Here is a 27,694-nt window from a genome sequence, read left to right on the forward strand (position 1 = left end):
ATAACAGTTACATAGGCGTGTCTTTGATTATGATTTAAGTAGTTGAAGCTGTTGCTTGCTTGCATACACACATCTTAAGATTTGTGGTAAGCCAGAAAAAACTAACTTCGAACGAAATAATTTTTTTTAATATTTTTTTTTTTTAATTTTCTTTTAAAATTTTTTTTTTTTAATTTTTTTGTTTTGGAATTTAATTTTTTATTTTTATATTAGTTTTTTGTTTTTTTATTTTACTTTTTTGTTAATTTTCTTTTCTTTTTTAATTTTTTTTATTTTTTTTTTGTTTCGCAATTTAATTTTTTTGTTTCAGTGTTTTTTTGTTTTGGATTTTATTTTTTTTATATATTAGAGTTTTTTTTTTTTTTTTGTATTTAATTTTTTATTTATTAATTTCTGTTTCTGTTTTGTCTACATTTTAATTAATTTCAGGCGCTTTTTTATCACTTAGTAACAAATTAGTTATTTCTTGTTTATTGTTTAAAATTACTACCCTCTACCCTTTATTTATTTCGTTCCTTCTTTGTTTGTTTTTCGCAAAGCTTTCAAAAATGTTCTAAAGCCCATTCAATTCGAATTTGTTATCTCTAAACAAACAAAAATCCATTCACACTAATAACTTCGAGGCACCACAAAACTAAATCAACTTCCACCGCAGCTGAGGTCACCCGGCGATCTTTCTTATTAAACAAACAGCAATTTTGCAAAAGTTTTTTGATTTCACTCAAGCGCTGCCGCCGCTGGCGCTTTGCCAATCCAACTCCAACTTTCCCACTCCCCTCTCCTCCGTCAACTTAAAGTTACTAATCATTGCATTGCGATCTCGCTTTTACGCATCGCACTTTCTTTACATTTCACAATTTGCAAATTTGTAGTTACACAGAGCATCGGCATGCGCACACACATACAAACAAACATAAATAGATGCACATAAAACATAAATTAGTTTTAATTCTTAACTAAAAATGGAAATGTTAAAAACTTTTATCATTTTTATCATTCAAATTGGCCGACGCTGCGTGCCGCTGCTCAAGACGTTGTTGCATTGCTGATGGAGAAACGGCGCAAAAAGAAGCGATTCAGCGCAGCTTTTTCCCCAATAGCTTTCGTATAGCCAGCGCGCAAATCAGCAGCCAACCTGATACATGGCTAGCTAGCCACTTCGTCGGGTAGTAAGGTAGTCAGGTCGTCAGTTATCCAAGCTTTGCTGATTCAACCATCTATTCATGCATTCATTTATTCATTTAGTCAACCAGTTGTCCCGACTTGGCGACATTCGACGACTGTCAACTACTGACTGGTTGAGCTGTGGATAGTGGTGCTGGTGATTCGGCATGTTGGTGTGGGTGTAGGTGTGGTGGTAGATGGTGGCGGTGCTGCTTGAGCGTTTGCTGCTTCGCCAGTGTCTTAACTGATGAGGGAAGAGCTCCTCTTGCTGTCCACTACGAGTGTGTAATCGCAACTGGTTGTTATTTTATGTATAGGCTCATCCGGCTGTGGGACAGTGATGCCAGCATAGCTGCTACGGCTGCGGCTGCGGCTGCATCTGCCAATCTTGGCAATTAGTTATTCACGCTTGTCTTTCTTCTAGACAATTTTCAACCCGCAGCAGCAGGAGCAGCAGTGGACAAACGACGTACGACCAAATGAATTCAGCAACTTTTGCTTTCCACTTCTGACTGCTGCCAGCTCAGCCAGCCAACAACAAATGTAGTTGTGACAAAAATACGTTAAAGTTGCAGAAAATTTATTTTAGAAGTGTGCGTGTGTGTGTGTGTTAGTATAGCTTGCATGAAAAGATGTTACCCTCCCTACTGCCAATGGATATAAAGTAGGTGGCGAGAGTTAGCTGTCGAAGTGGAGCTGCTGGTGGTAGTGGCATTGGTTGCCTCACGACTGTTGCTGGCAGCTTGGCGTGGCGCATGACATCGTTCACAATTAAACGAAAGTTAAATAACATTTAAAAGTAAGCAGGACAGAAATTAAAAGAACGAAAGCCAGCAGTCAGCTTGTGAAATATGTATGTATATGCCGTCATAATGATTATTTTAGTTTGTGGCAATGTGGTGAGAAACTATTGCTGAAGTGGAGAGGCGCGTACCAGTTACATTTTTTAGTGATTCCTTATTTATTTTTTTTATTTTTTTTAATTTTTTTAATGTTATTAGAGTAATGTTTGTGATTCGTGCAGTTTCGATTACTTGTATCGTTAAATTTTGGAAGCGCTTTCAACAATGGAGTGACTGGCACAAAAGACCAGGGCAGCCGATTCTACGTTACCGTAATAACTCGGGGTTTTCCCTACTATGGGCTGCCGCCCCAGTGAACTAGCCCTGTCTAGTTAACCGTTTATCATCAGATCAAAGTGCAAAGCTCATAAAGTATCTAATGAAGTGAGCGCACAAAAGTATGCATCTCTGAGCTGCTACTCACAAAGTTAGGTTTTGTTGTATTTTCTTTGTACTATCAGCGTCAAAAGAAAGTGTACACCATATATTGATAAGTTTTGACTATTTATTTATTTATTTTTTATTTTAAATTATTGTCCTTTTTTTCGTTTTAAATATAGTTCATACTACAACAAGAACCATATAAAGCAGAATTTCGAACCTATAAAATTATAAAAATTGTATGAAATTTGGAAAAACTCGGCATATTTTTATAAAAATGCAACCTTTTTAGTTAGAATTTTTAAACATATTTCAGGTATGCAGTTTTATAGCTCATTAGATTTTCGTATAAAAAGTGGAAGTAGTGGTTCAAAAACCACGTTGATTTTAGATAATTGTTTCTGCTGCCGCTGTTGGGTGTTTTCTTCTTGGGTGTTTTATTTATTTTGTTTTATTTAATTTCTCAAAATAAAATACAAAAAAGTGTCCACTCAGCTCATTGTAATGCAAAAACAAAACAACACACAGAGAATGAAGAGTTAGAAGTACCGCTATTCCCGGCGCAAGTTACAACAAAATCTGTACTTTTAGTATGCGAGAGTTTATCGAGTGAGTTTGACATAAAGCAACATTAAATTTATTCGCTTAAACGCTTGTTTTTTAACCATGGGATCGGGTACTTCGATAGAAAAGCGTGAGTTTTTTTAGACAATTTCAAAAAAGGAATTTCGCATCGTAAAATAGCTGAAATTGTACATTTAAGTTCGTCAAGAGTTCAACTCCTTTGCGCATGAAAATCGTGTGGTAAATAAGAGACGACAGGTTTCAAATACAACTTTCACAGAGAAAGAGTGTCAGTGGTTAGTGCGCCAGTGGAAGAAAAACCCAGCAACAAGCGCTCCAAAGTTAACTGACATCGACAAAAGGCATTTGCCATCCATAAACTGTTCAAAGAGTACTTAGGAAGGCAAATTTAAATGGTAGAATAGTCCGTAATAATTCTTTCGTAAGTGCAAGGAACAGAAGTAAGAGATGGCAGTTTGCGCGCGTGTTTTCTTCCATATAAAAAAAATTGGCGTAGGCGTTAAATGGAGAAAATACACAAAACGCGTTCGAAAAAAATTCTGACAAATCAATGTGTTTCTAGACCTACTTGAAACTTGCACTTTACTACAAAAATTTAATTGTAAATTTAATTTCAAAATTAATGAGGTATAAAACTACACACCTCAAACTTTTTTTATTAATTCTGAGTAAAAAGTTTGAAATTTTTATGAAAATTTGGTTAATTTTTACAAATTGTATACTGAATTTCAAACTCTTTTTTATATGGTTCTTGTTATAGTATGACCTATATTTTTAGAAAAAAATACTTTGAATTACAAAAAAAATACATAAAAGCAACACAAATAAAAACTTATCACTTTACGGTGTACACTTTCTCCTGGCGTTGACTGTAGGTATAAATTCGAAGATTTTACTTAATGTTAAATAAGGAATGTTGATATTCTTAACCCTAAAAAAATGTCTATGGAAGCTCTAGCATTTCTAGCGCATTTTACATTCACGAGGAGGTATTACCCTGAAATTTTGAAAACAAAAAATTCGCTTGATTTTAAAATATTTTCGTTAAAAGATATTGAAACTACTTTTCTTATTAGTAATGATTTTTCTGAGGAAACGCTGAGCGCAGAGTACTTTTTTTATTTCTGAAAACCTTATTTTCCAAAACAGTGGGCATGATAAGTTGAAGCATTTTCTAACAATTTGCCTAAAAACGTCTGCACATTTTCTTAAATACATTTTGCACAGAGTGAAGTTAAATTTATGTTCTTACTAATAAAATACTAACGCTGAACATGAAGTCTAACAAAATCGTTGTTGGTGTTCTAGTACGTATGAATACAGATATTTTAAGTAAATGTTTTACAAAATAAATTAAATATACGGTGAAGTTAAATATTCTGCTTTGGTCGACCTATCGTTGAAAAAGTCGATGAAATTATGGAAAAGATTGACCAGGACCGTCACATAAGCTGCCATGACATCGCCAAGGCACTAAACATTCATCATCAAACAGTTTTGAACCATGTAAAAAAGGCTGGTTACAAAACGAAGCCCGATGTTTGGGTACCACATGAATTGTCTTGAATTTAATGGACCGAATTAACATCTGCGATTCTTTGCTGAAACGAAATGAAATCGAACCATTTCTGAAGCAAATGGTAGCAGGAGACGAAAAGTGGATCAAATACGATAATAATGTGCGAAAAAGATGATGGGGCAAGGGTGGTGAAGCTCAACAAATGGTCGCAAAGCCAGGATTGACGCCTCGAAAGGTTATGCTGTGTGTTTGGTGAGGACGAAAGGAATCATCCACTATGAGCTGCTCCAGCCTGCTCGAACGATTGATTCTACACTTTACTGTCAACAACTCATGAGATTGAAGCAAGCAATCGAAAAACAAAACGGCCAGAACTGATCAGCAGAAAGGGCGTTGTCTTCCATCAGGACAACGCTAGGCCACACACATCTTTGATGACTCGGCAAAAACTGGGAGAGCTTGGCTGGGAAGTTTTCATGCATCCACCATATAGCCCTGACCTTGCACCATCGGACTACCATTTGTTTCGGTCAATGCAGAACTCCCTTAATGGAGTAAAGTTGGCTTCAAGAGAAGCCTATGAAAATTGCTTTTCGCAGTTTTTCGCCGAGAAATCACAAAATTTTTACACTGATGGAATAATGTTTCTAGAAGAAAAATGGCAAAAGGTGGTCGACCAAAATGGTACACATTTGGTTTAATAAAGTTCGTTATAAATATAAAAAAAATGAGTTGAAGTTTGATTAGAAATACGAAAAGACTTTTTCGACTACCCGATATAATTTTCTGTAGATACATGGATATAACTTCTTAAATAGGATCCTCGAACAGTACGAGAAAACTGACCCACCCGGGTGCCCAACAGAAGGTTTTAAAAAAGTTGTCCAACGCAGGCTTAAATGATTTGAAAAAAAACTTGGATGCAATTATCAGCGAACTATGTTGAAAAGTAGGCTTTTAATTATTGACAAAGATATGACTATGAATAGGTGAGACTGAAGAATTTACCAAAACAAAAAAAAAACAATATTTTAATTAATAAAATATTAATGAATCGAATAATATTATCTTGTGGTCCACTCGTTTTTACCAAATCCACTGTAGAGTGGATTCGATGCCTCGGAAAGCAAGTAAGTTGAGCAAAAGCTCTTACTCGACAGGCGGTTTTACGTCACCGGCAAAGCGCAAATTGAAATCCGATCGAGCAGCATTCCGAAAAAATGTATCGGAAATATCTTATGTTGTTACAGCAACAACAAGCTAATAATAATACATACATAATTCTATAATTCTCTTTAGATGCCTGCAATTGTCTACTCTAACCTCAGACTTAAATTAATTTCGACTATTTTAAACTTAAATCTATTTCATATTTCATCGTCTAAATGAGGACATCTGCATTTGTTTTACTAATGAATTTACTCATTTAGCAACTGCTGCATAAATCACGTGAGCAGCACATAAAACTAACATGAATAAAAGCATAAGCAACAACAACAAATTAACCCACTTGTATACCTTTAACTTTGTTGCAACTAAAGTGCTTATCTGTGCGGTCTATATTGACCATTAAATGAAAACAGCCAAGCAGCCAACAGCCAAGCAGCCGAGCAGTCAAACAGCAAGAACGCACACATCCACAACAGCCCAGCTATGCGCCTTTTCGTTCATCTCTCAGCGCCTCCCACCACAACTCATCAGACGCTTCCTAAAAATGTTATATTATTGTTGCTGTTGCTGTTGCTGTTGTTGCCGTAACAACAACAACAACTCATTTGGCTGTTGACACCATGCGTGGCTAAATCAGAGACTCTGTAACAGCTTGGCATAAACTGGTTGCCTGTGGAATTTCTCAAAGGCATCACGGAAACGCATCCGCTGCTCCGCACTCAATTTCGCATGAAAATCTGCAGCAGCTGTCACGAACAATGCAATTTCATGTTGACCCAATTTATGAAATTCTCCACCAACACCACCACCAACGGCAATAGCAAGAACACCAGCTCCCACAGCATTAGTACCTCCATCACCGCCGCCATCACCACCACCCGCGTCTGCATCGGTTGATGGAACTGCTGCTGCTGCTTCTGCTGCTGCAGCTGCTGAGGCACCGGTGCTTAGCAGCACCGGAAATAGTTTAATCAAATGCAGATTTATGGAAGCGGATAAAAAGATGACGCTCAGGCACCAGACACCTTTTTGTTCAGGTAAGGCCAGAAAAGTTGGCAACGAGCATATGAGCCAGTCTTGCAACATTTGCAAGAACGTCGAATCGATGGCACAACGGAAAACCTGTTGAGAGAGAAGAGAAGAGCAGAAAGAGAAAAACAATGAATTTACAAGAAAAATTAGTAGAAAAAATATTATTTTGTGAGCAGAAAATTTTAGGTCGAAAAAATATTAAAAAAAATGTATATGTATTATTATAACGAGTACAAAAAACTTATGCAAGTAAATCAAATGAATTGTAGTGCAAAGGAAGCTGACAAAAAAGCGAAGGAAATTAAATGCTGAATACTGCACGTCGAGTGTAGAGCAAAGAATGTTGCATGTTGAATGTTGAAACTTGAGTGTAGTAGCTCGTTGAATGTGGAGCCTTCAAAATTTGTAGCGACGTAGAGGAAATAAGGCCAAGACGGAAAATATTTAAACGGCAAATTACGAAAAATCAAGAAGACGGAAGAATTGGGTGTTTGTTGCACAAAAGTAGCTGAAGCTTCTATATAGCAGCAGCAGCAGCAACAACAACAAAGCGAAGGCGACGGCGACAACAACTGGCCCGAGCGACGAGCAGGCAAGAAAGCGCTACGTAACTGTACAGTAACAGGGCACTAGTCCAACTGTAGTAACACTTAAGGGCAGCTGCCACAAGCGTGCGGAAAGTTGTTGGAAAAAAATTAGGAAAAAAATGTTAAAAATTGTTTGAGCTAAGAAAGAAAGTAAACAATATAGAAATTTCAAAGGCAAATATTTAAAGACGAAGCGAGAAGGACGCAAGGCGAATTAAATGCATTTAGTGAAATTTGTGCGTTTCACTTTCGCTCCAGAAAGCACAAATAGAAAGCGGGCAACGAAAGTGCCATAAAAACTATGAAGAAAAAAGAAATGAAAAAAACAGAATGGAACACAAAACTAAAAAAACTTGAACTTAAAACTGAGAGCACATGAAAAACCTATAAGCAGCATAAAAGTTAAAAATTAAAATTTAAAAAAATATAAAGCCAAATAAGGAAAGGCAGAAAATGCAAAGGGAAAAAACATGTGCCGATATATGTAAATATTTGAGTATGTATAAGTATGATACACACATTAGGGTGCCTGGCCAAAAAAATTATAAAATTAATTCAATTTTAAGGGTGCCGCCGAAATATCAGGTCATTTCCACTACTTAGGACTGATAGCGGCAGGCTAATCACCTACCCCGTCAGAAATGAAAATAGATTAACGAAACCAACGCAAGACTGAGTTTTGTCGAGGCCCTATACTCCCGAGAGGAGTGAACAAGGCGAAAAAAATTTGCATTTTAAGTTCTCAAGCGAGTGAGTTCATTCATCTCATAAGATAAGGAGAGTTAAAGTTTCAAAGGTCTGATTAAGAAATATGAAAAATTCTGTAAACCGAGTCAAAATAATAGTACAGTGTACTCTTCCCTAACGGATACCTCTCCTAAGCGGACACATATTTCATCATATAACACAAATCTTTAACAATTTTTTTTTATTATTTTAACATTACTTTTCTTACACTTTTCTCATAAGCCGACACCTCCCATAAGCTGATAAATTTTTCAATCCTTTAGGTGTCCGCTCAAGAGAGAGTACACTGTAGTTGTACAATATAAAAGCAAAAATAAAGGCATGCATTAATGAATTGATTCCAGAAATGAAAAGTTAAAAGGATACCGTTCAAATAATACCTTAGAAGTCGAAATCAGTGAATATTTGGCTGAGCTAGCCAAACACCAAAATTAAAAAAAACATTTTTCTAATAGCGGTCGCCCCTCGGCAGGCAATGGCAAGCCTAGGAGTGTATTTCTGCCATGAAAAAGCTCCTCATAAAAAATATCTGCCGTTCGGAGTCGGCTTGCAACTGTAGGTCCCTCCATTTGTGGAACAACATCAAAGACGCACACCACAAACAGGAGGAGGAGCTCGGCCAAACACCCAAACACCCAAACAGGGTGTACGCGCCAATTATATATATATATATATATATATATATTAAAGTTCGCCGAAAAGCTATCTTTCAAAAGAGTCACAAATAACATTTTTTAATGAGTTTTTAGTCCGTATTTTTTTAATTTTTTAACATTTTTAATGCATAACTTTTTAAAAGCTTAAAATATATTTAATAAATTTATATTTTCGATGGAAAAATCGCAACTTTTTTTAATTTTTTTAATTTTTATATAGACCTTTTAAGCTTAAACTCTATTTAATATTACAGTTTAACTAAAAAAAAATAAAAAAATTTTATGAAAACTAATTTTATTTATAAAAATTTTTGGTGGTACTTTCAAATTTGTGTAGCTCAAGGAAATATTCATATTTTTTCCCAAATATTTTGGACCATATTTCCGATTTAAATTTTAAATTTAAAAAAAATGTATGCAAAAAAAAGTAAATCTTAATATTTTTCTGAAATATTTTTCACCACAATTTAATATTTCCGATGGAGAATTCGCAATTTTTTTTATGTATGCAGTTCTTTTAAGCTTAACCCCGTTTTATTACTAGGGTTTACTCTAGGGAAAATTAGTCATAAAAACTAATTTAATTCGTAAAAAAACTCAATTTTTGCTGGTACTTTCAAATTAAGTCAGCTCAATTAGATCTTAATATTTTACCGAAATATTCTGGAGAAATATAATAAACTTAATATTTGCTATGAAAAAATCTCAACTTTTCTTCTTTTTTTTTTTGCTTTTATGTACCACCCTAATGTATGTAAGTCCATGTACAGCTTTTAGCTCACGTTTCAGATTTACAACCTTGAACCTCGACGCGCGCATTTATTAGACTAATGAAGATTTTTATTGCTTTCCACACCCCAAAACCCAGCCACTCGCAAGCCAAGGAACCTACAATTTTGACCCAAATGCAATAAACTCTTGAGATGCCTGCATGTATAAGTGTGGGTTTCTGTGTACATGTGTATGTGTGTGTGTGTGTGTGATGTGCGTTCGCATCATGTCTGTGGTTTGTAGTTACACATTTAGGTTGTCATTAATTTTGCGATTGTCGAAAAAAGAATCACATGCGCCCAGATACAGTGAAGTGCGATAAAATAGAGTCGCTGGCATTGTGCTCTAAATTCTATTAACTAACTATACTTTCTACATTACATGGATTATTTATTTTTTGGATATAGAATTTTATTAATTTTTATTTTAGAAAATAAGCAGAGCGAATTAAAAAATAACGTACGTTACGAAATATGGCAGCACCAGTGTAATTATACCGAATCTGGCATTGCCACTGTAGAGTTTGATATTTTTTATGGCAATGCCGGTCAGCACCTTCTATCCTACGAGTGGTATAGTATTTGTGTGGTTTTCAGTTGCTTTAAACATTCAACTTCACAAGTCCAAAAAAAAAAAAAAAAAAAAAAAGCAAAACACTATTATAAAAAAAGTTACTTAAATTGTGCGCTTTTTCCGGAATAGTTGCTTTCGACATGGTTGAAACCAATAACAGTGTGGCATTAACCAATAAGTGCTACAAGCAGCTCCAACGCAGCCGCCGATCTGTGTCGGAGGAATTTCTTTAAAGCATACCAAAAATGTTTTCTTGTTCCAGAAAAAATCGATGCTGTGCGTCTATTGACAACCCAAGCTCATCCATCATTCGGCATATCGCGAGATGAAAGCATCCTTAGGATCTAGCGGGACCATCAAACATTCAATATTACACGAACATTTGGTCATCAAGAAGATTTGTTTTCATTGGATACCGCATAATTTGAGAATCCGCCAAAACTGGGCTCGTTTCGATTGGTGTTTAGAAATATTACAGAAATCCAGCCGGGCAGATTGAAAGCACGGTTACGAGAACATAACAGGTGACGAATCGTAGACCTATATATATGGGCCGGAAACAAAACCGCAATTCAGCAAGTGTGGGTGTTCCAAGACGAGTTTAATCCAACAAAAGTTTTTCGCGGTAGAAGCACCCCAAAGCAAATAGCCGCCAGTATTTTTGAAAAATCTAACTTAAAATAGTCAACTCTGAGTGGGGTACACCTACTTGTTTGCCAGAATTCCGAGAATTAGTAAAACCAACAGCCGAGGACGAATTATCCTTCACCAAGACAATGCAAGCTCTCACGTATCGGCTCACTCAACACAACTTTTAAGACTCAAACGATCGTGTTAATGAGTCATTCGCCTTACAGCTCTGATTAGGTACCTAATGATTTCTTTTTGTTCCCGAACATCAAAAATAAAATGCAGAGTCAACATTTTCCAACGCCTGAAGAAGCTTTTGAAGCCTTTAAACAGGAGACATTTTGGTGGTATCCGCTTCTGAGTGGCAAAGTGTTTAATTGTTGTAATTTTTTTGACATGAATCGCAAAAGTTTTTCCAAAAAAAAATGTTTTTCCCCCCAACAAATTTCCTAAAAAAAATTCCCCAAAAAATTTCTCAAAAAAAAACTTGCCCAAAAAAAATTTTTTTTTTGTTTTTAAGAAATGTACCAAAAATTTTCTTTCCAACATTTTTTTCCCCACAAAAAAATGTTCCCAAAATTATTCAATCCATAATTTTCCAAAATTTTTTTTCCCCAACATTTTTTTCCCCCAATTTTTTTTCGCCCTAAATTGTTACCGCCAAAATTTCTGAAAAAAAATTGTTTCCCAAGTTTTTTCCCCCAAAATTTTCTTTTTCCCAAAATTTTTTTTACAAAAAAAATTGTTTCCCCTCTACAAATTTCCCAAAAAATTTCTCAAAAAAAATTATCCCAAAAAAAAATTTTTTTTAAGAAATTTCCCATAAAATTTTTTTTTTCCAAATCCCTTTTTCCAAAATTTCTTTTCCCAACATTTTTTTCCCCCCAAAGAAAATGTTCCCAAAAAAATTTTTTTCCCCATAATTTTTCACCCCATAATTTTCCAAAATTTTTTTTCCCCTAAAATTTTTTTCCCCAATTTTTTGTCGCCCAAATTTTTACCCCCCAAAATTTCTCAAAAAAATTTTTTTCTCAATTTTGTTTCCCCAAAATTTCTTAAACAAACTGTTTTCTCAATTTTTTTCCCCAAAATTTTTTTTCCCCCCATTTTTTTTCGCCCTAAATTTCTCAAAAAAATTTTTTCTCTCAATAAGTACGTATGAATGTACGAATTCGAGTATCACATTTCTTACATATGTATGTTTCGCAGACACAAAGGTACACACTTACATGCGGATCCATACAAGGTGAAGCAAAAAGTATCGGACTATTTGAAGAAGCTATATTACACTTTTTTATTTTTTAGTTGATGTAACTGTTTCTTTTTTACATTTGTCAGGGAAAAGTTACGCATTTTATTGTTTCAATGCGAAAAAATAGTTAAAATTTTTACACGAAATAATTCCTCAGAGGTTTAAACTCAAGGAAAATTTCCAAGCAAACATCCGAATCGTGAGCCACTCATTGCTGAAACAATTCGACGTCTTGTGGCTGAGGTCAAGCTACTAAGTCAGCTCAAGATCGGAAATCACCTGGATGACCACAAAAAAGCCAGTCACTTGAGAAGATTTAAACAGTAAGTGATAATATCGAATAGAGGGCATCAACACAAACGCGAAAGTTATACTTTTTTGGAAACGACAATCGTTTCAGCAAGGCAGGTATGCAAACGCTCAGAGCGGTTTATGGGCGCACAAGACTTGATCATTTCACAAACAAAGATCTGTTCGTTGTGTGATATTCAAGACATCTGGAAATGGAGCCAAAATGACGGTAAGAGATGCAAAACCAAGTGAAAAGAATGGGTACTGACCGTGTAGCAAGAATCGCATTGGAGAGTAAGCCAATCGCCAATAGACCACCTGAAAGACCATGACATGGCATGATTTTTGGACCAGTGAGTCGCAAAATTACTAAATTGTATACGTTGTCCATCGAATAGTTTGAAGTCAAATTTTTTAAATACCCGGCCGTTTGAATTTTTGATTAAGAGCTTTTAATTAGCTCTCTACGACACTGCTCTATCTGCTAAGGATCGCAGATTAGCGGACCGTGGGATTCACGAAAATGACCTTCGTCTAAGTAAGCAATCCGCAGATCCGCTAAATCCCCAAGAAAAATAATCACCGAGTCTTGGTTTCTAACGTCGGAAATCTCGTCGTACCTGATGCAAAATGCCATAAAAGGTATATTTTGCAAAATTAATAAAAACAGAAAAAAATAAGAAGAAATGTATTGCTTCAAATAAACATTTGCCACTAGATAGTTTTTTTTGCAATGTTTTAATTGCATATATTTTCGAAAAAAATCGCATGATAATTTTTGCGCCACCTTGTCCATATATAAGTAGTACACAGAGTATGTGTGCACGTGTGCACTTTGACTGAAGTGGTGAACCGTCATTTATTTGCGTTACATTTGCTCGTACCCTTTCGGCTTTACCAAGCGTTTGGCGCAAATGATTCACAGACAATAATATCAGCGAGCTGGAAGAAAAGTTGACAGCCCAGTAGTGCATTGAAAAAGCTCATCAACTGAAACAAATGTTTGCCAAAGTGTATAATGCACAAATTTTTTGGTAACCCAGATTAAAGGTAGGCTAAGAAATGTATTATGCCCTGAAAACTCCTCTCAAGTGTTTTCGAATCATACTAGGCATCCTAGTCTTGTCCTCTTCCTTATCAGAACGGCACCCAGATAAGGTCAGCAAATATTGGCAGTGGGCTCACAGCTCCTTATTAATACAAATTCTCGCAATTATTCTACATGGTAATGGTGCTACTTTGCCAACAAGTGCTACTTTGGACTAAGTAGACAATTGAGTAGTAAAATCCTCTTTCGACGAATAAAACTAGCACTCTATAAGGCTCTCATCATGCCCGTCCGCAAGATTTTTGGACCTTTCCACGTTGGCAACGGCGAATATCGCAGGCGATGGAACGATGAAGGAAAAGAAGGAAATTAGGTCCTCCTTTAATTTCAAGTTAGAAAAGCTAGCATGATTTCGTTTTTTGAGATGGCATGATCTAGAGTCTGCCTATGCATATTAATTCGCTGAACGATGCCGTCGTACGGCTTAAGTAGCTTATCTAAATCTTTCACAGAACATTTCTCTTAGGCTTACACCGGGCGGCCCTTAGCGTACGTTAGGGCGAGCTTGATAAAGATTTTAAACGCGTAGTTTCTGCGAGAGTAGACTTTACTCTAGGAAATAAGCACGAGCGCTTAGAACAGAACTCGGAGAATATCGATCGAGCCTCTTTTTTTCAAAGAAGTTGAATAGAAAATCTACCATTTACTGGAATAAGTTTTACAGGAAGATAATTTTAATTTGCTTCATTGACTATGAAAAGGCTTTTGATAAGGTACCATAAATGTTACGTTTGGTCTGTTTTGTTGTACGGTTTGGAGGCATAGACACTAAACGTTACGAGTATGAATAAATTAGAGGAGTTTGAGATGTGTATTAAAATTAATGAACAATTTATTACTGTAATCGCTTACGTTCTGTATTAAGAATTTGCAAATAAAGAAGAAAAAGTTCTGTTTTCACTTTTGGCATATTTTTTAAGTTATCTGTTATCTCAAAGATAGAGTGTATGTGAATTTGTGAGAAACAACCGAAGCTTTGAAAGATAACATTCAGCAAAAGTAGCCGAAATGGAATCTGAATAAGCCTAAAATACATTGAATTTTTCCCTAAAAGATTTGGCAATTGTCAGCGTGCATGCGGAGGGAAATTTGAAAAAATCGCTTAAAATATACTCATAGTCTTTCTACTATACTACAAAATGCGATTGATTCAGTATTTAGTATTCAAAAGTGCCAATTGCTTCACGTTTTTATGGGTCTGACCGCTACTTTTCTCAAACACTTGACGTGCTAGAGACTTCTTCTAATACTAACCATATACGCAAGTCCCAAAACAAAAAAAAAAACGAACTTTAAATAAAATGAGGTTAACCTTTCGAGAACCAGTGATAACTACCCGAACAGTACTCATAAAAACTACTACTTGGAGGTGCTTTGGAGCGCTGATAAAATATCTGACGGCAGTTTTCCCCATTCAAAATGGAAGATCCAAGGTGATGGATGGAAAATCAAAAAGTTCAGCTAAGATCCCCCCTGAACTGAAATGACGGGTCCAGCTCGTCATTAACTTTCTTGGGCAAACTGACAATGACGAGCTGCATTCGCCAAAAATTATTGAGGGTTGATGCTTTTTAAGCGAAAAGTATATAAGTCATATCGAATCTATTGCTTTGATACACTTGTGTGCATACTTCTAGAAACCGTTAGAATGTAATTTGTGTAAATGCAGCCAGTCGCGGGTAAAGTAAAAGAAAAAAACAAAAAAAAGTTAATTTTGCAAATCCAACTTTTCTCAAAACTCTAATATAATGAGCACTTTTGGATCCCAGAATTGTGTTAAGCACTCCACAATTCAAACCAAAGCCGTTTCGGAACAAACAAAAAACACAAAGCAAAAAAGTAAGAAACAAAGCAAGAAAAAAACCAAAAACACAATAAAACAAAGTGAAAAAACCAAAAAACAAAATTTATAAAAAAAAGGAGAAAAGTGAATTTTGCAGATCTGCGTAGGCTGTATTCAAAATATGTATTTAATTCGAATTTAAGAAAAGCAATCGAAGTGTAACCAATTAAAAAGCTCAGAAATTTAGTTTGGAAAATTAGTAAAACAAAATTAAGAATCAATTTACTTTTGTCGATATGACCACCTTCTGCCTTGACTACGACCTTGAGATGATCCAGAAACGAATGGCAAGCTGTCCGAAAGTGACTTGCAGATATTTGGACCCATTCGCGGACAATGGCTTTTTTCAGCATCTCAGGACTGGAGAATATTTTAGTCCGGATCTTCCTCTCCAAAATGGACCAAAGAGAAAAATCCATCGGATTCGCGGCTGGTGAATTTGAAAGCCATTGTGTGGTCGTTATGAAGCTCGGAACGCTGTTTTTTAGCCATTTTTGGTTCACTCGAGCTTTGTGAGACGGAGCCAAGTTCTGCTGAAACGTCCATGGTCTGCCACCGCAAAGTTTGTCTGCCCACGTTTTCAAAGCAAACTCCAAAATACTTTCCCGACAATATTTCGCATCTACCTTGACGCCAGGCTCGACGAAAACGATAGGAGAGCGCCCATCTGCGGTTACAGCAGCCAAACCACTACCAGTGGCGAATGCTTCCTCCTGGTGGCCAATCGATGATTCAAATTGCTCAATTTGAAAAATTATCTCATCAGAAAGAACAATGTTCGGAAATTGATCGCTATCGGCCAAGCGAAGCAACTCCTTCGCTCTCTCAATACTGACTTGTTGCTGCTTTGGTGTGAGATCATGCGCCATTTGGATCTTGTAAGACTTGACTTTGAGTTAATTTTTCAGTATGCGGAGGATGCTACGGTCACATATTTTCAGTTCTTTCGCCATTTGATTGGCACTTCGTCGGGGATTTCGCTCAAGTCGCTTCTTTACATTTTGAACCATTTCACGTGAAGTTAGTCTTTTGATGACCACCTCCATGACGTTTCGCGATGCTACCAGTATCATTGAAATGAGTAATGGAGCGATAAGCAAACACTTTATTTACTTCAAGGTGCTCGAGCTCACGAACAATCGCTGGTTGTGACTTTCCAGCCAAATATAATGCAATCACTCTTTTACGTTTGAAATCCATTACTGATCTTCTTTTTTCGCGTTTACTGTCGGCAAAATGCTTCAGCGCGCTTGTAAACAATAATCTGGACAGCCATTTAGCCAACTAACAGACAGGTGATGATTGTGCGTCAGCTGCGCGAGCGGTCTGAAGTTCTTTACATTTCGAGTGCCGGACCCTGTACTTTTATTACAATTTCTGATGGTAGGAACGAACTTCAAAAAAGAAAAAAGCTAGTTTCATTATAATTTCAGATGATACGGACCTGAGTTTGAGCGTGAGAAACTGAGAAAGTACTGGATTCGACTCCCTAGCACAATCGCCCACCACTTACAATCGCCGAAAAACGAAACTTCTTTTTGAATTGGCCCCACAAATCCATTCTTAACAAATTTTACCTGATGCTTTGCGAATTTCTACAGGCCACTTTTGCCTACAAATACTTCGCTTTTATTTAGTGCGATAAAAGGAGCATAAACTAATGGCAAACAGGTAGACAAACGCTTGCCGCACGCAAAGGCCACGCACGCCAAAAAGTAAACTAAAACTCAAACTAAAACTCACACAAAACAGTGCACGACCCCAAACACTGGCATCAACTCATACGTTTCGTTTGTAAGTGCGCCGCCCAACGACAGCACATAAAGTCATAACCTACTCTCCCATTTTCTATTCACGCCAGCACTCATACATACGCATACACATAACAGTTGAATTCAACATACTCCGGGCTTTCATTGTTTGCAAATGGTTTACTGTGCATGTAGTTCAACACACTGGAGTAGATAATTCCAAGCGAACTTCATGCCAGTCGTAGCACACAACTCCCGCCGATGTGGCTCCTTTGAACCGAAAATGCTCGCAGCATTCAACATGCAATCCCACAACAACGCGCATATCCTAACCATTCGAATGATGCAGTGCAGCTATTATTGTACCTACATGGGTAGCTGTGTACGTATGCATACGTATATGTATACTTTTATTTTGTATGTATTAGTATACTCGTATTTGCGTTCTTAGCTTGCTTGTATGACTTACCTGATACACAATCATTGCAATAACATCGCAATGCGGTTGATTTATGGCTAGAAACTCTTTTATGACCTTCGTCAATATTTCATTCGGTGGCACTAAATCACGTATAATTTGGCACAACACTTGTCCATAAATCCAGGCGGCATCACGCGTTGATGATTTAATACAATGTAGAAGTATATCAACTTTATCGGTCTGCTGGGCGATTATCTCCGGTTCGTCTTGGACAATGCCATTTGAGAGCTCGGTGTTTTCCAGCTGCTTGGCCGAACCTGCAATGAATGAAATGCAAACAAACACACACACACGCATAGATTAGACAGTTATTTACACCATGGCAGACTATATATGTTTGGAAATAATTGAGCTCATGTCGCAAAAGTGTTGCATTCAATCGACGGTCTGATAAGTTTTAGTTCTCTCTGACCACTCCGATCGACGCAAACTTATTTACTTTTGCTATAAAAGATAAAGATGAATGAGAGAAGTTTTGTTTAGTGTCGCGTTAAATTAGCAGTAATAATTTTCTTACCCACTGGGGTGTGACCGTGATGACCATGATTTAGCCACCCCATGAGTGGCTACGCGTAAATGCTGACATGCTTTCATGTAAGTATTTCGCTGACTGTTTGTTACAGGAAAAAAGCAAAAACCAAAAAAAAAAAAATCCTAAAATCGATAGCCATTAGAATTGTGGCATACACGCGCAGTAACGGTAATGGTCAACATACTGGCAGAGCGAAAGGCCAATCAACTTGTTTGAACGTGGCATGGCACTACAATTGTAAGAGAATCGATGTGGCCCACATAGATGTGTGATGAAGTGAAAAGTTCTGCGCGATTTCCACTAAACGTTTGTAGCCAATTATTGTATATTTCAGGATGCGTATCTTATAAATGGCGCAAAATTAATCATCCAATTTTGTTTTGGAATAACTTTTTTATAAAATAAAAAAAAAAATATTTTGAGAGATGGAAAACTTTGCTTTGACCTCTACGCGCTATTGCTTGTCTGTCGACTTAGTCCTGCCATAAGTTACATATGTTACAAGTTGAGTCCGTTATAGATATGAAATTATCAGCCCTATCGTAGAATCCGTCGTAGACTGTTTTTCGTAGAAACTAAGAAATTGTAATCATACAATTCGAATGGCTCCGAACGTACATTCGAAATTCATAGAGTAGCATTCACTGAAGACACTCGTAACGTCAAATCTTACAGTTTCGTACGTTTTTCTACGACAACGTTAGACTAACGGACAAAAATTAGACGAGTGATAAAAAGAGAATTTAAAAGGAAACAAATAAAAAACTTGTAAAATGTAAGTCCTTTATTAACTTAACTATAAACAAAAAGAAATTGTTTAAGTACGACACATTGCCCATATTCGACGGACACATATGGCAACTCTGTATCTGTATATTGGCAGAGACGTCAGATCGCTTAATGGCGTTGGAAGCGTCAATCCAAGCAAATTTTTACCATGGAACAGTACACACCACGCGAGCGCTCCCAAATTGTTGAAATTTACATTCAATAAAAGAAGGCAAAAGAAGAAGAAGAAGAACAAAATCATCATGTCCGATGAGGCTCATTTCTTATTGAATGGGACGGTAAACAAGCAAAATTGCCGTATTTACGCCACTGAAAATCCTCACGAAACTCAAGAGGTACCTCTTTACGACGAAAAAGTCACTGTTTGGTGCGGCGTTAGTGCGAAAACGATTATTGGGCCGTTTTTCTTCGAAAATGAAGATGGTCAAGCTGTTACCGTCAATCAGGAGCGTTATGATAACCACTTTTGTGATGCCAATTATTCGTCGAAAGCGTATGAGGCAGTTCTGGATTCAACAAGACGGCGCTCCACCACACACAGCTCGCACCACAATCGATTTTTTGAAGAAATTGTTTCCTCGTCGTTTGATGTCGAAAAATGGCGATTTTGACTGCTCACCGCGTTCGCCCGATTTAACGCCACCTGACTTCTTCTGGTGGGGATATTTAAAATCAAAGGTTTATATTAATAAGCCAAAGACCATAGAAGAGCTCAAGAACAACATCCGTGAGGAAATAGTCGCTATTCCAACCGATATGTTAGCTAAAACTATGGAAAATGCTGCAAAACGGGCACAATACGCCGTACAGGCTCAAGGCGGCCATTTGAGAGATATCATATTCAAAAAGTGATGACAACAAATCTACTTGAACCAAATAAAATGATTATTATCGTCAATATCAAAAAAATTGTGTTTTTCTTTGATTTAAAACAAAAAGCACATGGGTCCGTCGAATATGGGCAACCCAGTATATGTACTTTTATTTGATTTTCACAGGAGTAAAGTTGTAACAATACGACAGCAGTATGCCACTTTGTTGGAGGTAATAAAGGAGAAAGCAGGGATTGCTCAAGGGTTCTCCAAGTGCTGAAAGATAGATGTAGCCGAGTTTTGGCAAAATGTTGCGAAACAGCTTAAGAGTATGGGCCCACCAACCAAAGATGTACCAAGTTGGAAAAAGGTAATAAAGGGCTGTATATGAATACATTATCCGTTTGCACACCATATTTTTGTTTCAGGTGTAGTTAGATTAGAAGGCTTATATAAAGCGAAAATTGTCCGAAAACAAGAGGGAGTAAACAGCAACTGGCGGCAGCCGATATAAGCAGCACCACTTCACTGAAATGGAAGAAGAAGTCATCAGACTGACCGCGTAAGAGACCAACACGCACGGTACACAGGCACAGCAAGAATGGGACTTCCTGCTACTGTCGAAGCAGAGAATAGTGGACCCGATTTTGACGTAATCTATGCTGTCGGATAACTGCAGTCTTTCTTTCACGAAGACGTGCACCAACTGTGCAAGTGCTGCAGATCTTATTAATGAGCAACTAGAGCTTCAAAAGGACTTCCAAGCAAAGAGTCTGCAGCATTTTGTACAGCAAGATATGAAGCACTTGAAAATATGTGCGACCTGAAAGCAGGCGTGCTGGAAGACTTTTCGAAAGCCTTCGACAAAGTTTCTCATATAATCTTAGTTAAAAAATTAGCTTGTTTTGGCTTTCATTATGCATTTCTGCAATGGATAAACTGTAATTTGAGCAATAGATGTTTTGTTGTAACAATTGATGGTATTTCATATACCCCCTATGCTGTCACCTCTGGTGTTCCGCAAGGAAGTATCGTGGGACCGCTTTTATTTGTGTTATTTATTAATGACATCAAAAGTTGTTTCTCATATGGTAAATTTTTGCTTTATGCTGATGACTTTAAGATCTTCTCAGCGATCAAGACTCAAGAGGATGCCATTAAACTTCAAGCCGATATGAATAGGTTTTACTTGTGGTGCCAGAATTCACGACTTTCGCTAAACTTATCTAAGTGCTTTCAAATATCATATCTTATTCGAAAGCATCTAACCTTTTGTGCACTAAGTACAGTATCACGACATGTGTCTTGCACTGTGTTAGCGAGTTTAAGGACCTTAGCGTTATCTTGGTTAACAAATTCTCTTTTAATAACCATATAAATTATAAAGGGTGGTTAAATTTTAAGGGCCGATGTTGAATGTAAACCACACCTAAACGTCAAGTTTTTTTCTGCATTTCATTTAATATTTTTCAATTTCAGACTAAATCAATTTGAACCATGGAAAGATACATAATCGAGCAATGCGTTAAAGTTATTCAGGCTTATTATGAAAACGGGCGTTCAAATCAAAATGCATATCGAAGAAAATCATCTTCAGTGATGAGGCACATTTTCAACTCAGTGGATGCGTCAATAAGCAGAATTGCCGCATTTGGGCGAATGATAATCCAAGAGTGATTGCCGAAAAACCAATGTGCTCACAAAGAGTGACTGTTTGGGGCGGTTTATGGGCTGGCGGCATCATTGGGCCGTATTTTTTCCAAAATGAGGCCGGTCAGGCAGTTACTGTGTATAGTGTTCGCTATCGTGAGCTGATAACGAACTTTTCATGACCCGAATCGGAAGATATGGATGTGAACGATATGTGGTTTCAACAGGACGGTGCCACTTGTCACACAGCTAACGAAACAATGGTTTTTTGCACGAAAAATTTGATGGCCGAATAATCTCTCGTCGCGGCGATGTCAATTGGCCGCCAAGATCATGTGATTTGACACCGTTGGACTTCTTTCTTTGGGGTTATTTGAAAGAAAAGATGTACTTCAATAAGCCAGCAACAATTCAAGAGCTAAAGGATTAGATAATTCGGCACATTAACGGCATAGAACCTCAATTATGCCTCAGCGTTATCGAAAATTTGGACCATCGGATGGAGGTGTGCGGTGCAGGCCGCGGCAACTATTTGGCCGATATTTTATTCCATGCGTAATTGGGCCATACCAGTATTATCATAATAAAGAGAAATGACAATAATTTCATAAAATAATTCTATTTTATTCAAAATCAACACCGGGCCTTGAAATTTAACCACCCTTTATTACTTCAAAATCTTTTTCGATGTTGGGCTTCGTCAGACGGAACGCCACTAAGTTCTCTGATCCCTACACTATTAAGTTACTCTATACATCTTTTGTTAGATTTCATTTAGAATATGATGTGTTTATTTGGAGACCTTGTAGTCAGTAGGCTAAGGCTAAGTCTCAAGTCCTTAGAAATCCGTAGGTCCATACTGCGTCTGCCTTTTACTCATAATATTATTACTGGAGTAATTGATTGTCCCACTTGTTGGAAAGGATTCGATTTGATGTTCCCCAGCGATCTCTTAGGAACGTCTACCCTTTTTATGGGGGAAACTATGCCAGTAATGCTCTCATTACACGTGCTTTACGGGAATTAAATTCCGTTCATAATGATGTTGTTCTCGATTTTTCGCGTTCAAGAGTAGCATTTTTAAATCTCCTGAATTCTATATTATAGTTGTTTTTAAATACATGTATATCTGTAGTTTAGTCTAAGCAACTTTTGTTTCATAGTCTGTAAGGATTGTAGTTCAGACTTAAATAAATAAATAAATAAATATTGGGTCGTCCGTGATTCCCATGGTAGCCAGATGTTGACCACAGACGTTGTGCCCTATGATTATAGCCACCAGCTGAGTTTTAGGAGAAAGGTCGCTATTTTCCTATTTGGTTCTTTCACACAGCACTTAGCTACTTTGCAGGAGCCCAACTCAGACCATCGTCTTCTTTGGGTAGACCTCATGAAATCGTCCATCCATAGTTGAATCGATACCGAATTGACACCTAGAATGGGTTCAAGGCTTGCAGAGCCTTCATTAGCCAGTTTATCAGCTAACTCGTTCCCTGTAATACCACAATGTCCAGGCACCCAAATAAGACCAACTTTGTTGTGTTTTGCAACACTGCTCAGTTTTGTCTTACGTTGACAGACTAACTTCGAAGAGAAGCGTGGGTTAGCAAAAAAGGCTCTTAGTGCAGCTTGACTGTCGCTACAAATTCCAATAATAATGTACCTATACAAATTACAGTTAAGCATCCTTCATATTTTTTCTTTGCCACAATTTATTTCCTAATCAACACAAAACCTACGAGAAACTTATTTAAAACTACGCAAATTTTCAGGCTCCTGATAAGTTCACCGCTCAATCTTAATAGAACTTGAAGAGTATTTCACGAAGGAAATTATTTAAATTCCAAACACGTTTCGCTTGAGAAATTACGCAAAGACAACCATGCAACAAGCAGCGTATGCTCAACTTCATAAATCGTACGAAGTATTCAACCACACAAACAGGCTGCTGCGTAGGCATTCAAATGCGCCGCTTCTGCACCCTCAACTATGCCCACTACGCACGCCGCACTAACTACAGCACACCACTCAAGTGTACTTATGCAATTTCCTTGGTAAGATGCTTTCTAATTATCACCCAATTAATTCCGATATCAAAATCCTTTGCCATTTATTGCCATGTTTTGCGTCCTTTTGTAGGTTTGTTCATTTGTGCGTTCATTGATTAGTTGTTCATTGCTTTCGGAACTCATACGCTTGGCCATTATTTACAAGGCTTCAGCGGTTCAGCGGCTCAGAGCACAGACACTGGCACCAATTTCCACCGCTCTTCCCTCCCCCTCTCTCTCATACATAGCTATCACACTAAGGCACCCCCAATCCATGTTATACGTGTCCGATTTTTGCTTGTTTCAAAGGTTGATGCGGGTGGTCGAACGGTCGGTCAATTGGTGATACATTAGCACTTGGCAGTTGGCAGTTGGTGGCTGGTTGATGCTTCTTCCTGCTTGCTGGTCGGGTGGCACGCATCCGCACCGCCTACGCACTCCTGCTGCATGTCGCTTTGGCAACGAACGCACATAAATAAATTTGCATTTTCCATTTTATGGATTTACTTGTAGGTTACGCGTACAACCGCACCTCCGGAAAAGCCACGTGATGTTGGTTGTGGCATTCATTTTCGTGTAGATGCTATGTGAAAATTGCGAAAAATAAATGGAGAAGGCGTAAAGCGTCAGCCGCAGCATCGAAGAGTTCGAGCAAGCCAAACCGCTAAAAATGTGCACAAACAAAAAGCAACTGCCCAAATTCCATCCATAACTCTAAGAGGTGACCCGCAATACACCGCAACGTGCCCGCACGTGGGCTGTGAGTGAATTGCATGCCAAGCTGTAGGTAGAAATTACGGTCGAAGCCGCTTGTGGGTGGTCGTGGCGAGTGTGCCACGTACGTCTAGCTTCCTGCTTGGCACTGGTTTTGGTTGCTGCTGTTGTCCCACTTTTATGCCGCCGATTGCTTGTTTACCAACTTTATTTGTTTATTCCACTGTCTGTGAGCTCTTTATAAGCAAATGCGTGTGTTTCGTGTTTTTATTGCTGCCGCGTCTATCTGTTTGTTTTCAACTTTGTCCACGTTGGCACTCAACCACTTACTGTTTAAAGCACGGAAGCAACAAAACCAAAAAACGACCAAAAAAACCAAAAAAAAAAAAGAAAAAAAATCATGGAGCCCAAACTTTTGGTCTGGCAAAACTCAACGTGCTAGTGATAGGCGAGACTTAGTAAATAAGAAGGATGCATTGTGGAACGTAGCGGTAAGCACACTGATCAGTGCAAATAAAAATAAAACATTTTAAATTACTGGACAGGTAGGAAAGAATGGTAAGCGTTCTTGAAAAAATTGTTAAGTTATTCGCGATATTGATTGGTATTTGTGCTTGTATTTGTATTGTATCACTGCATTGATATCGATGGCATGAATCATCAACAACTTGAAAATATGTTTTTCTAATAGCCGTTTCACTTCATTGGCTAATCTGTGAGTCCATTGCAGTCTTAACAAAAGCTTTTCAAACAAATCATTTATACCTCTGGGGCAACATAAAAATAGAATGCCGCCTCTATATTGTTTGCGAAAATTAAGCTGGCCACGCAAACCTTACCACCTCACTTTTTGCACTTTTCCCCGGTTCAACTGACCAAATCTGTCTGCTAAATTATTGTAATGGACCAAAAAAGTATTCATTCCAGATATTCGGTTTGTTTGTCAGTTATAAGACAGCGCGATAGTTCTAACAAAAAAATTGTATATGGCAAGTTGCTATTATTATGCAGGTTACGAAATTTTGAATTATCGCGGGTTACGTACAGTGTACGACAAAACTAAAGCACGAAACTTCCCATACCACCACAATCAGAAAATAAACTTTCCAACAAATAGTAATGGCAAATCTTTTTATTGTATTTAGAAGAGGGCACATTGGTTATTGTGTAAAAAACAAAATTATACAATAAACTTCATTCTAAACTTAAATATTAATTCAAACATAAAAGTAGTATTAAATATGCCGCGACAAAACTAAAGCACATTGGTATATACTTGTAAAGAAAAGTTGGTTCTTCTAATATTTCGTAGCGAAGCCCTTGTTTGTCAATACCGCTGCACATCTTCGTGGCATAGACTCAATCAAATTATTTAAAACATCTATGGAAATGCTTTCCCAAGCTCGTTCTACCTGAACAAACAGGGAGTCCTTGTTTTTGCAGTTTTCGGGTTCTATTTTCCGATCTACAATCTCCCATAGATTCTCTATGGGGTTGAGATCGGGTGATTGTGCAGGCCACTGCAATACCTTAATTTTATTGGCAACAAACCATTCTTTCACACATTTAGCGGTATGCTTAGGATCATTGTCCTGCTGGTATATCCAACTCAGTGGCATTTCCTCCTCAGCGTGGGGCAGCATAATGGTCTGGAGAATGTCTTTGTACACAAATCTGTCCATTATGCCATTAATTCTATGAATTGGACCCACTCCATTGCCGGAAAAACAGCCCCACACCATTACGCTGCCTCCACCATGCTTTACAGTACCTTTACAGTAACATGAGTTTAAACGTTGCCCTTTAGGTCTGCGTACAAGCTTCAGTCCATCAGAATTTTGGATGTTGAACTTGGATTCATCAGAGAAAAGGACGGTTCGCCACTTGCTGATGGTCCAGTTAATATGCGCCTTCGCGAATTCGAGTCGTGCTCTCCGATTCTTTATTGAAATGAAAGGTTTTTTAGCACTTCTATACGTTTTGAAGCCGCCTTCGACAGTTCTTCGCTGAATGGTTCTAAGGCTAACGGGCAATGATAATTCACTTCTCAGGGATCTCGCCGATATAAAGGGGTCTTTCTGGACCTTTCGGATAATTAATTTATCCTCACGAGTAGTTGCTTTTCGGGGCCTACCACCTGAATGTTTGGTTTCAAAGGAGCCGGATGACCGAAAACGACTTATTGTGCGGGAAACTACGCTGATGAATCTTGAGTTTTCGAGAAATATTGATAACCGATTCACCGCCATTAAAGTCATCTATAATTTTTTCACGTAATACCGTATTATACTTGTTTCGGGCCATTTTTAACGTTTTTTTTATTTCTTTAGCTCGAAAATGTAGTAAATGCCGCTAAAACCACGCAATAACACTGATAATGCTTTGCTTATGCTTGACGTATAATATTTTAAATCCTAACGGTTCTCATTAATAACTAACTGCCAGCTATGGATAGAAAGAGGGAGTTGTGCTTTAGTTTTGTCACAGCAAGTTTTTGCACGTGCTTTGTTTTTGCACATAACAGTACTATTTTTCCGTTAAGAAACTGGAATATTGTATTTTTGTATCATATATATTTATTATTATCAGATTAAGAAAAAACAATTGAAGGATATAACCATTTGTTGTCTTTTTTTAACTTAAAGAGTTCAAGAGGGACTTCGTGCTTTAGTTTTGTCGTACACTGTATATTCGAATTTCGATTTTTTTGTGGCGATATGTTGGTACTCATGTCTCTCACTTATGCCGACGAGTTCAACCATTTTGAATGTTGCTTTGCTTGCACGTGTTTCGGTTCGTCTTCGACTTTTACCTATTCAAAAAGATGGATCAAAGAACCTGTACCAAATTGTGTATGTTCCTATACCCTGGAAGCCAGATAAGGGAAATGTTTCCTGCGCATTCCTTACAGAAGTTGACCAGAAGAGAGCTGCAAAATGGCGATGAAAGGGACCTTGATCGCTGCTTGAATATCGGTAAAGATATTTATGTCTCCCTCCCAACAGCGATTCCTGCAGGACGCGAAAACCTCTGCTTGAAAGCCGCTACTTCTTTTCGGCAGCTTAAAGGAGACTGAAATATTGGCAGATCTAGTGAAAACCACCGCTCCAACTCCAGATTCCATCTTAGATATGTCGGTGAGAACAGAGGTACCTCTGAATGTCCGTGCAGACTCTCGCCTCCTTCCAATCCAGCCTACTTGAGAAGGTAGCTCTAGCACAACCCTCAAAACATAGTTTGTTGTACTTTGTACAGAAAGAAGGTGAAATCTGCCTGAAAATGCTAGCATATTTTAGAAGCCTACCTTCTTCAACTTAGATTTAACTTGCAGATCCACGGGAAGTGAGTGCAGAATGACTTTGAGTGGTGCATGTAGAACATATCCCACTGCTGCCCACACATGAAGTTCTCTGCACTCTCTCAAATTTAGTGGTGTAACAGCTACAAAGATCTACCCAGTAAACTAGGCAGCCATATGTCGAAATTGGCAGGTGGTACCACTAAGTTGTAGAAGTACATCCAGAGTGCGGCACGTGACTCCCATTTTAGGCCGAACATAGATTTAGCATATCGCACTCGATTTTCGATGTGGAGTTTCCAATGGAGCTTTGGGTCAAGTATCATATTACACCAAGATACTTGATTTATATGGCGTATATTATGGGTATATTTAATAAAATTAGCAGAGTTAGGAGTGGTCAAAAGTATGGCCATGTCGTCCGAATGGATACAAACGGTCCGGCTCTGACAGTTTTTTGGTTTTGGT

At 37.7% G+C, this 27,694-nt stretch overlaps 1 protein-coding gene across 2 annotated transcripts in view; it reads right to left on the reverse strand.

The window, feature by feature from the left end:
- Positions 1-3,533: 3,533 nt before the first annotated feature.
- Positions 3,534-27,694, reverse strand: part of LOC128855915 (uncharacterized) — a 311,903-nt gene continuing 287,742 nt past the window's right edge. For both annotated transcript variants that reach the window (XM_054091156.1, XM_054091155.1), the window contains 2 exons: positions 17,372-17,640; positions 3,534-6,783 (listed from right to left, as the gene is read on the reverse strand). In XM_054091156.1, coding sequence (XP_053947131.1) covers positions 6,295-6,783; positions 17,372-17,640 — 758 coding nt within the window. In that variant the 3' untranslated portion in view covers positions 3,534-6,294. The remainder of the gene's footprint in view (positions 6,784-17,371; positions 17,641-27,694) is intronic.

This window comes from Anastrepha ludens, chromosome 2 (assembly GCF_028408465.1).
Source record: "Anastrepha ludens isolate Willacy chromosome 2, idAnaLude1.1, whole genome shotgun sequence".
Taxonomy (NCBI): domain Eukaryota; kingdom Metazoa; phylum Arthropoda; class Insecta; order Diptera; family Tephritidae; genus Anastrepha; species Anastrepha ludens.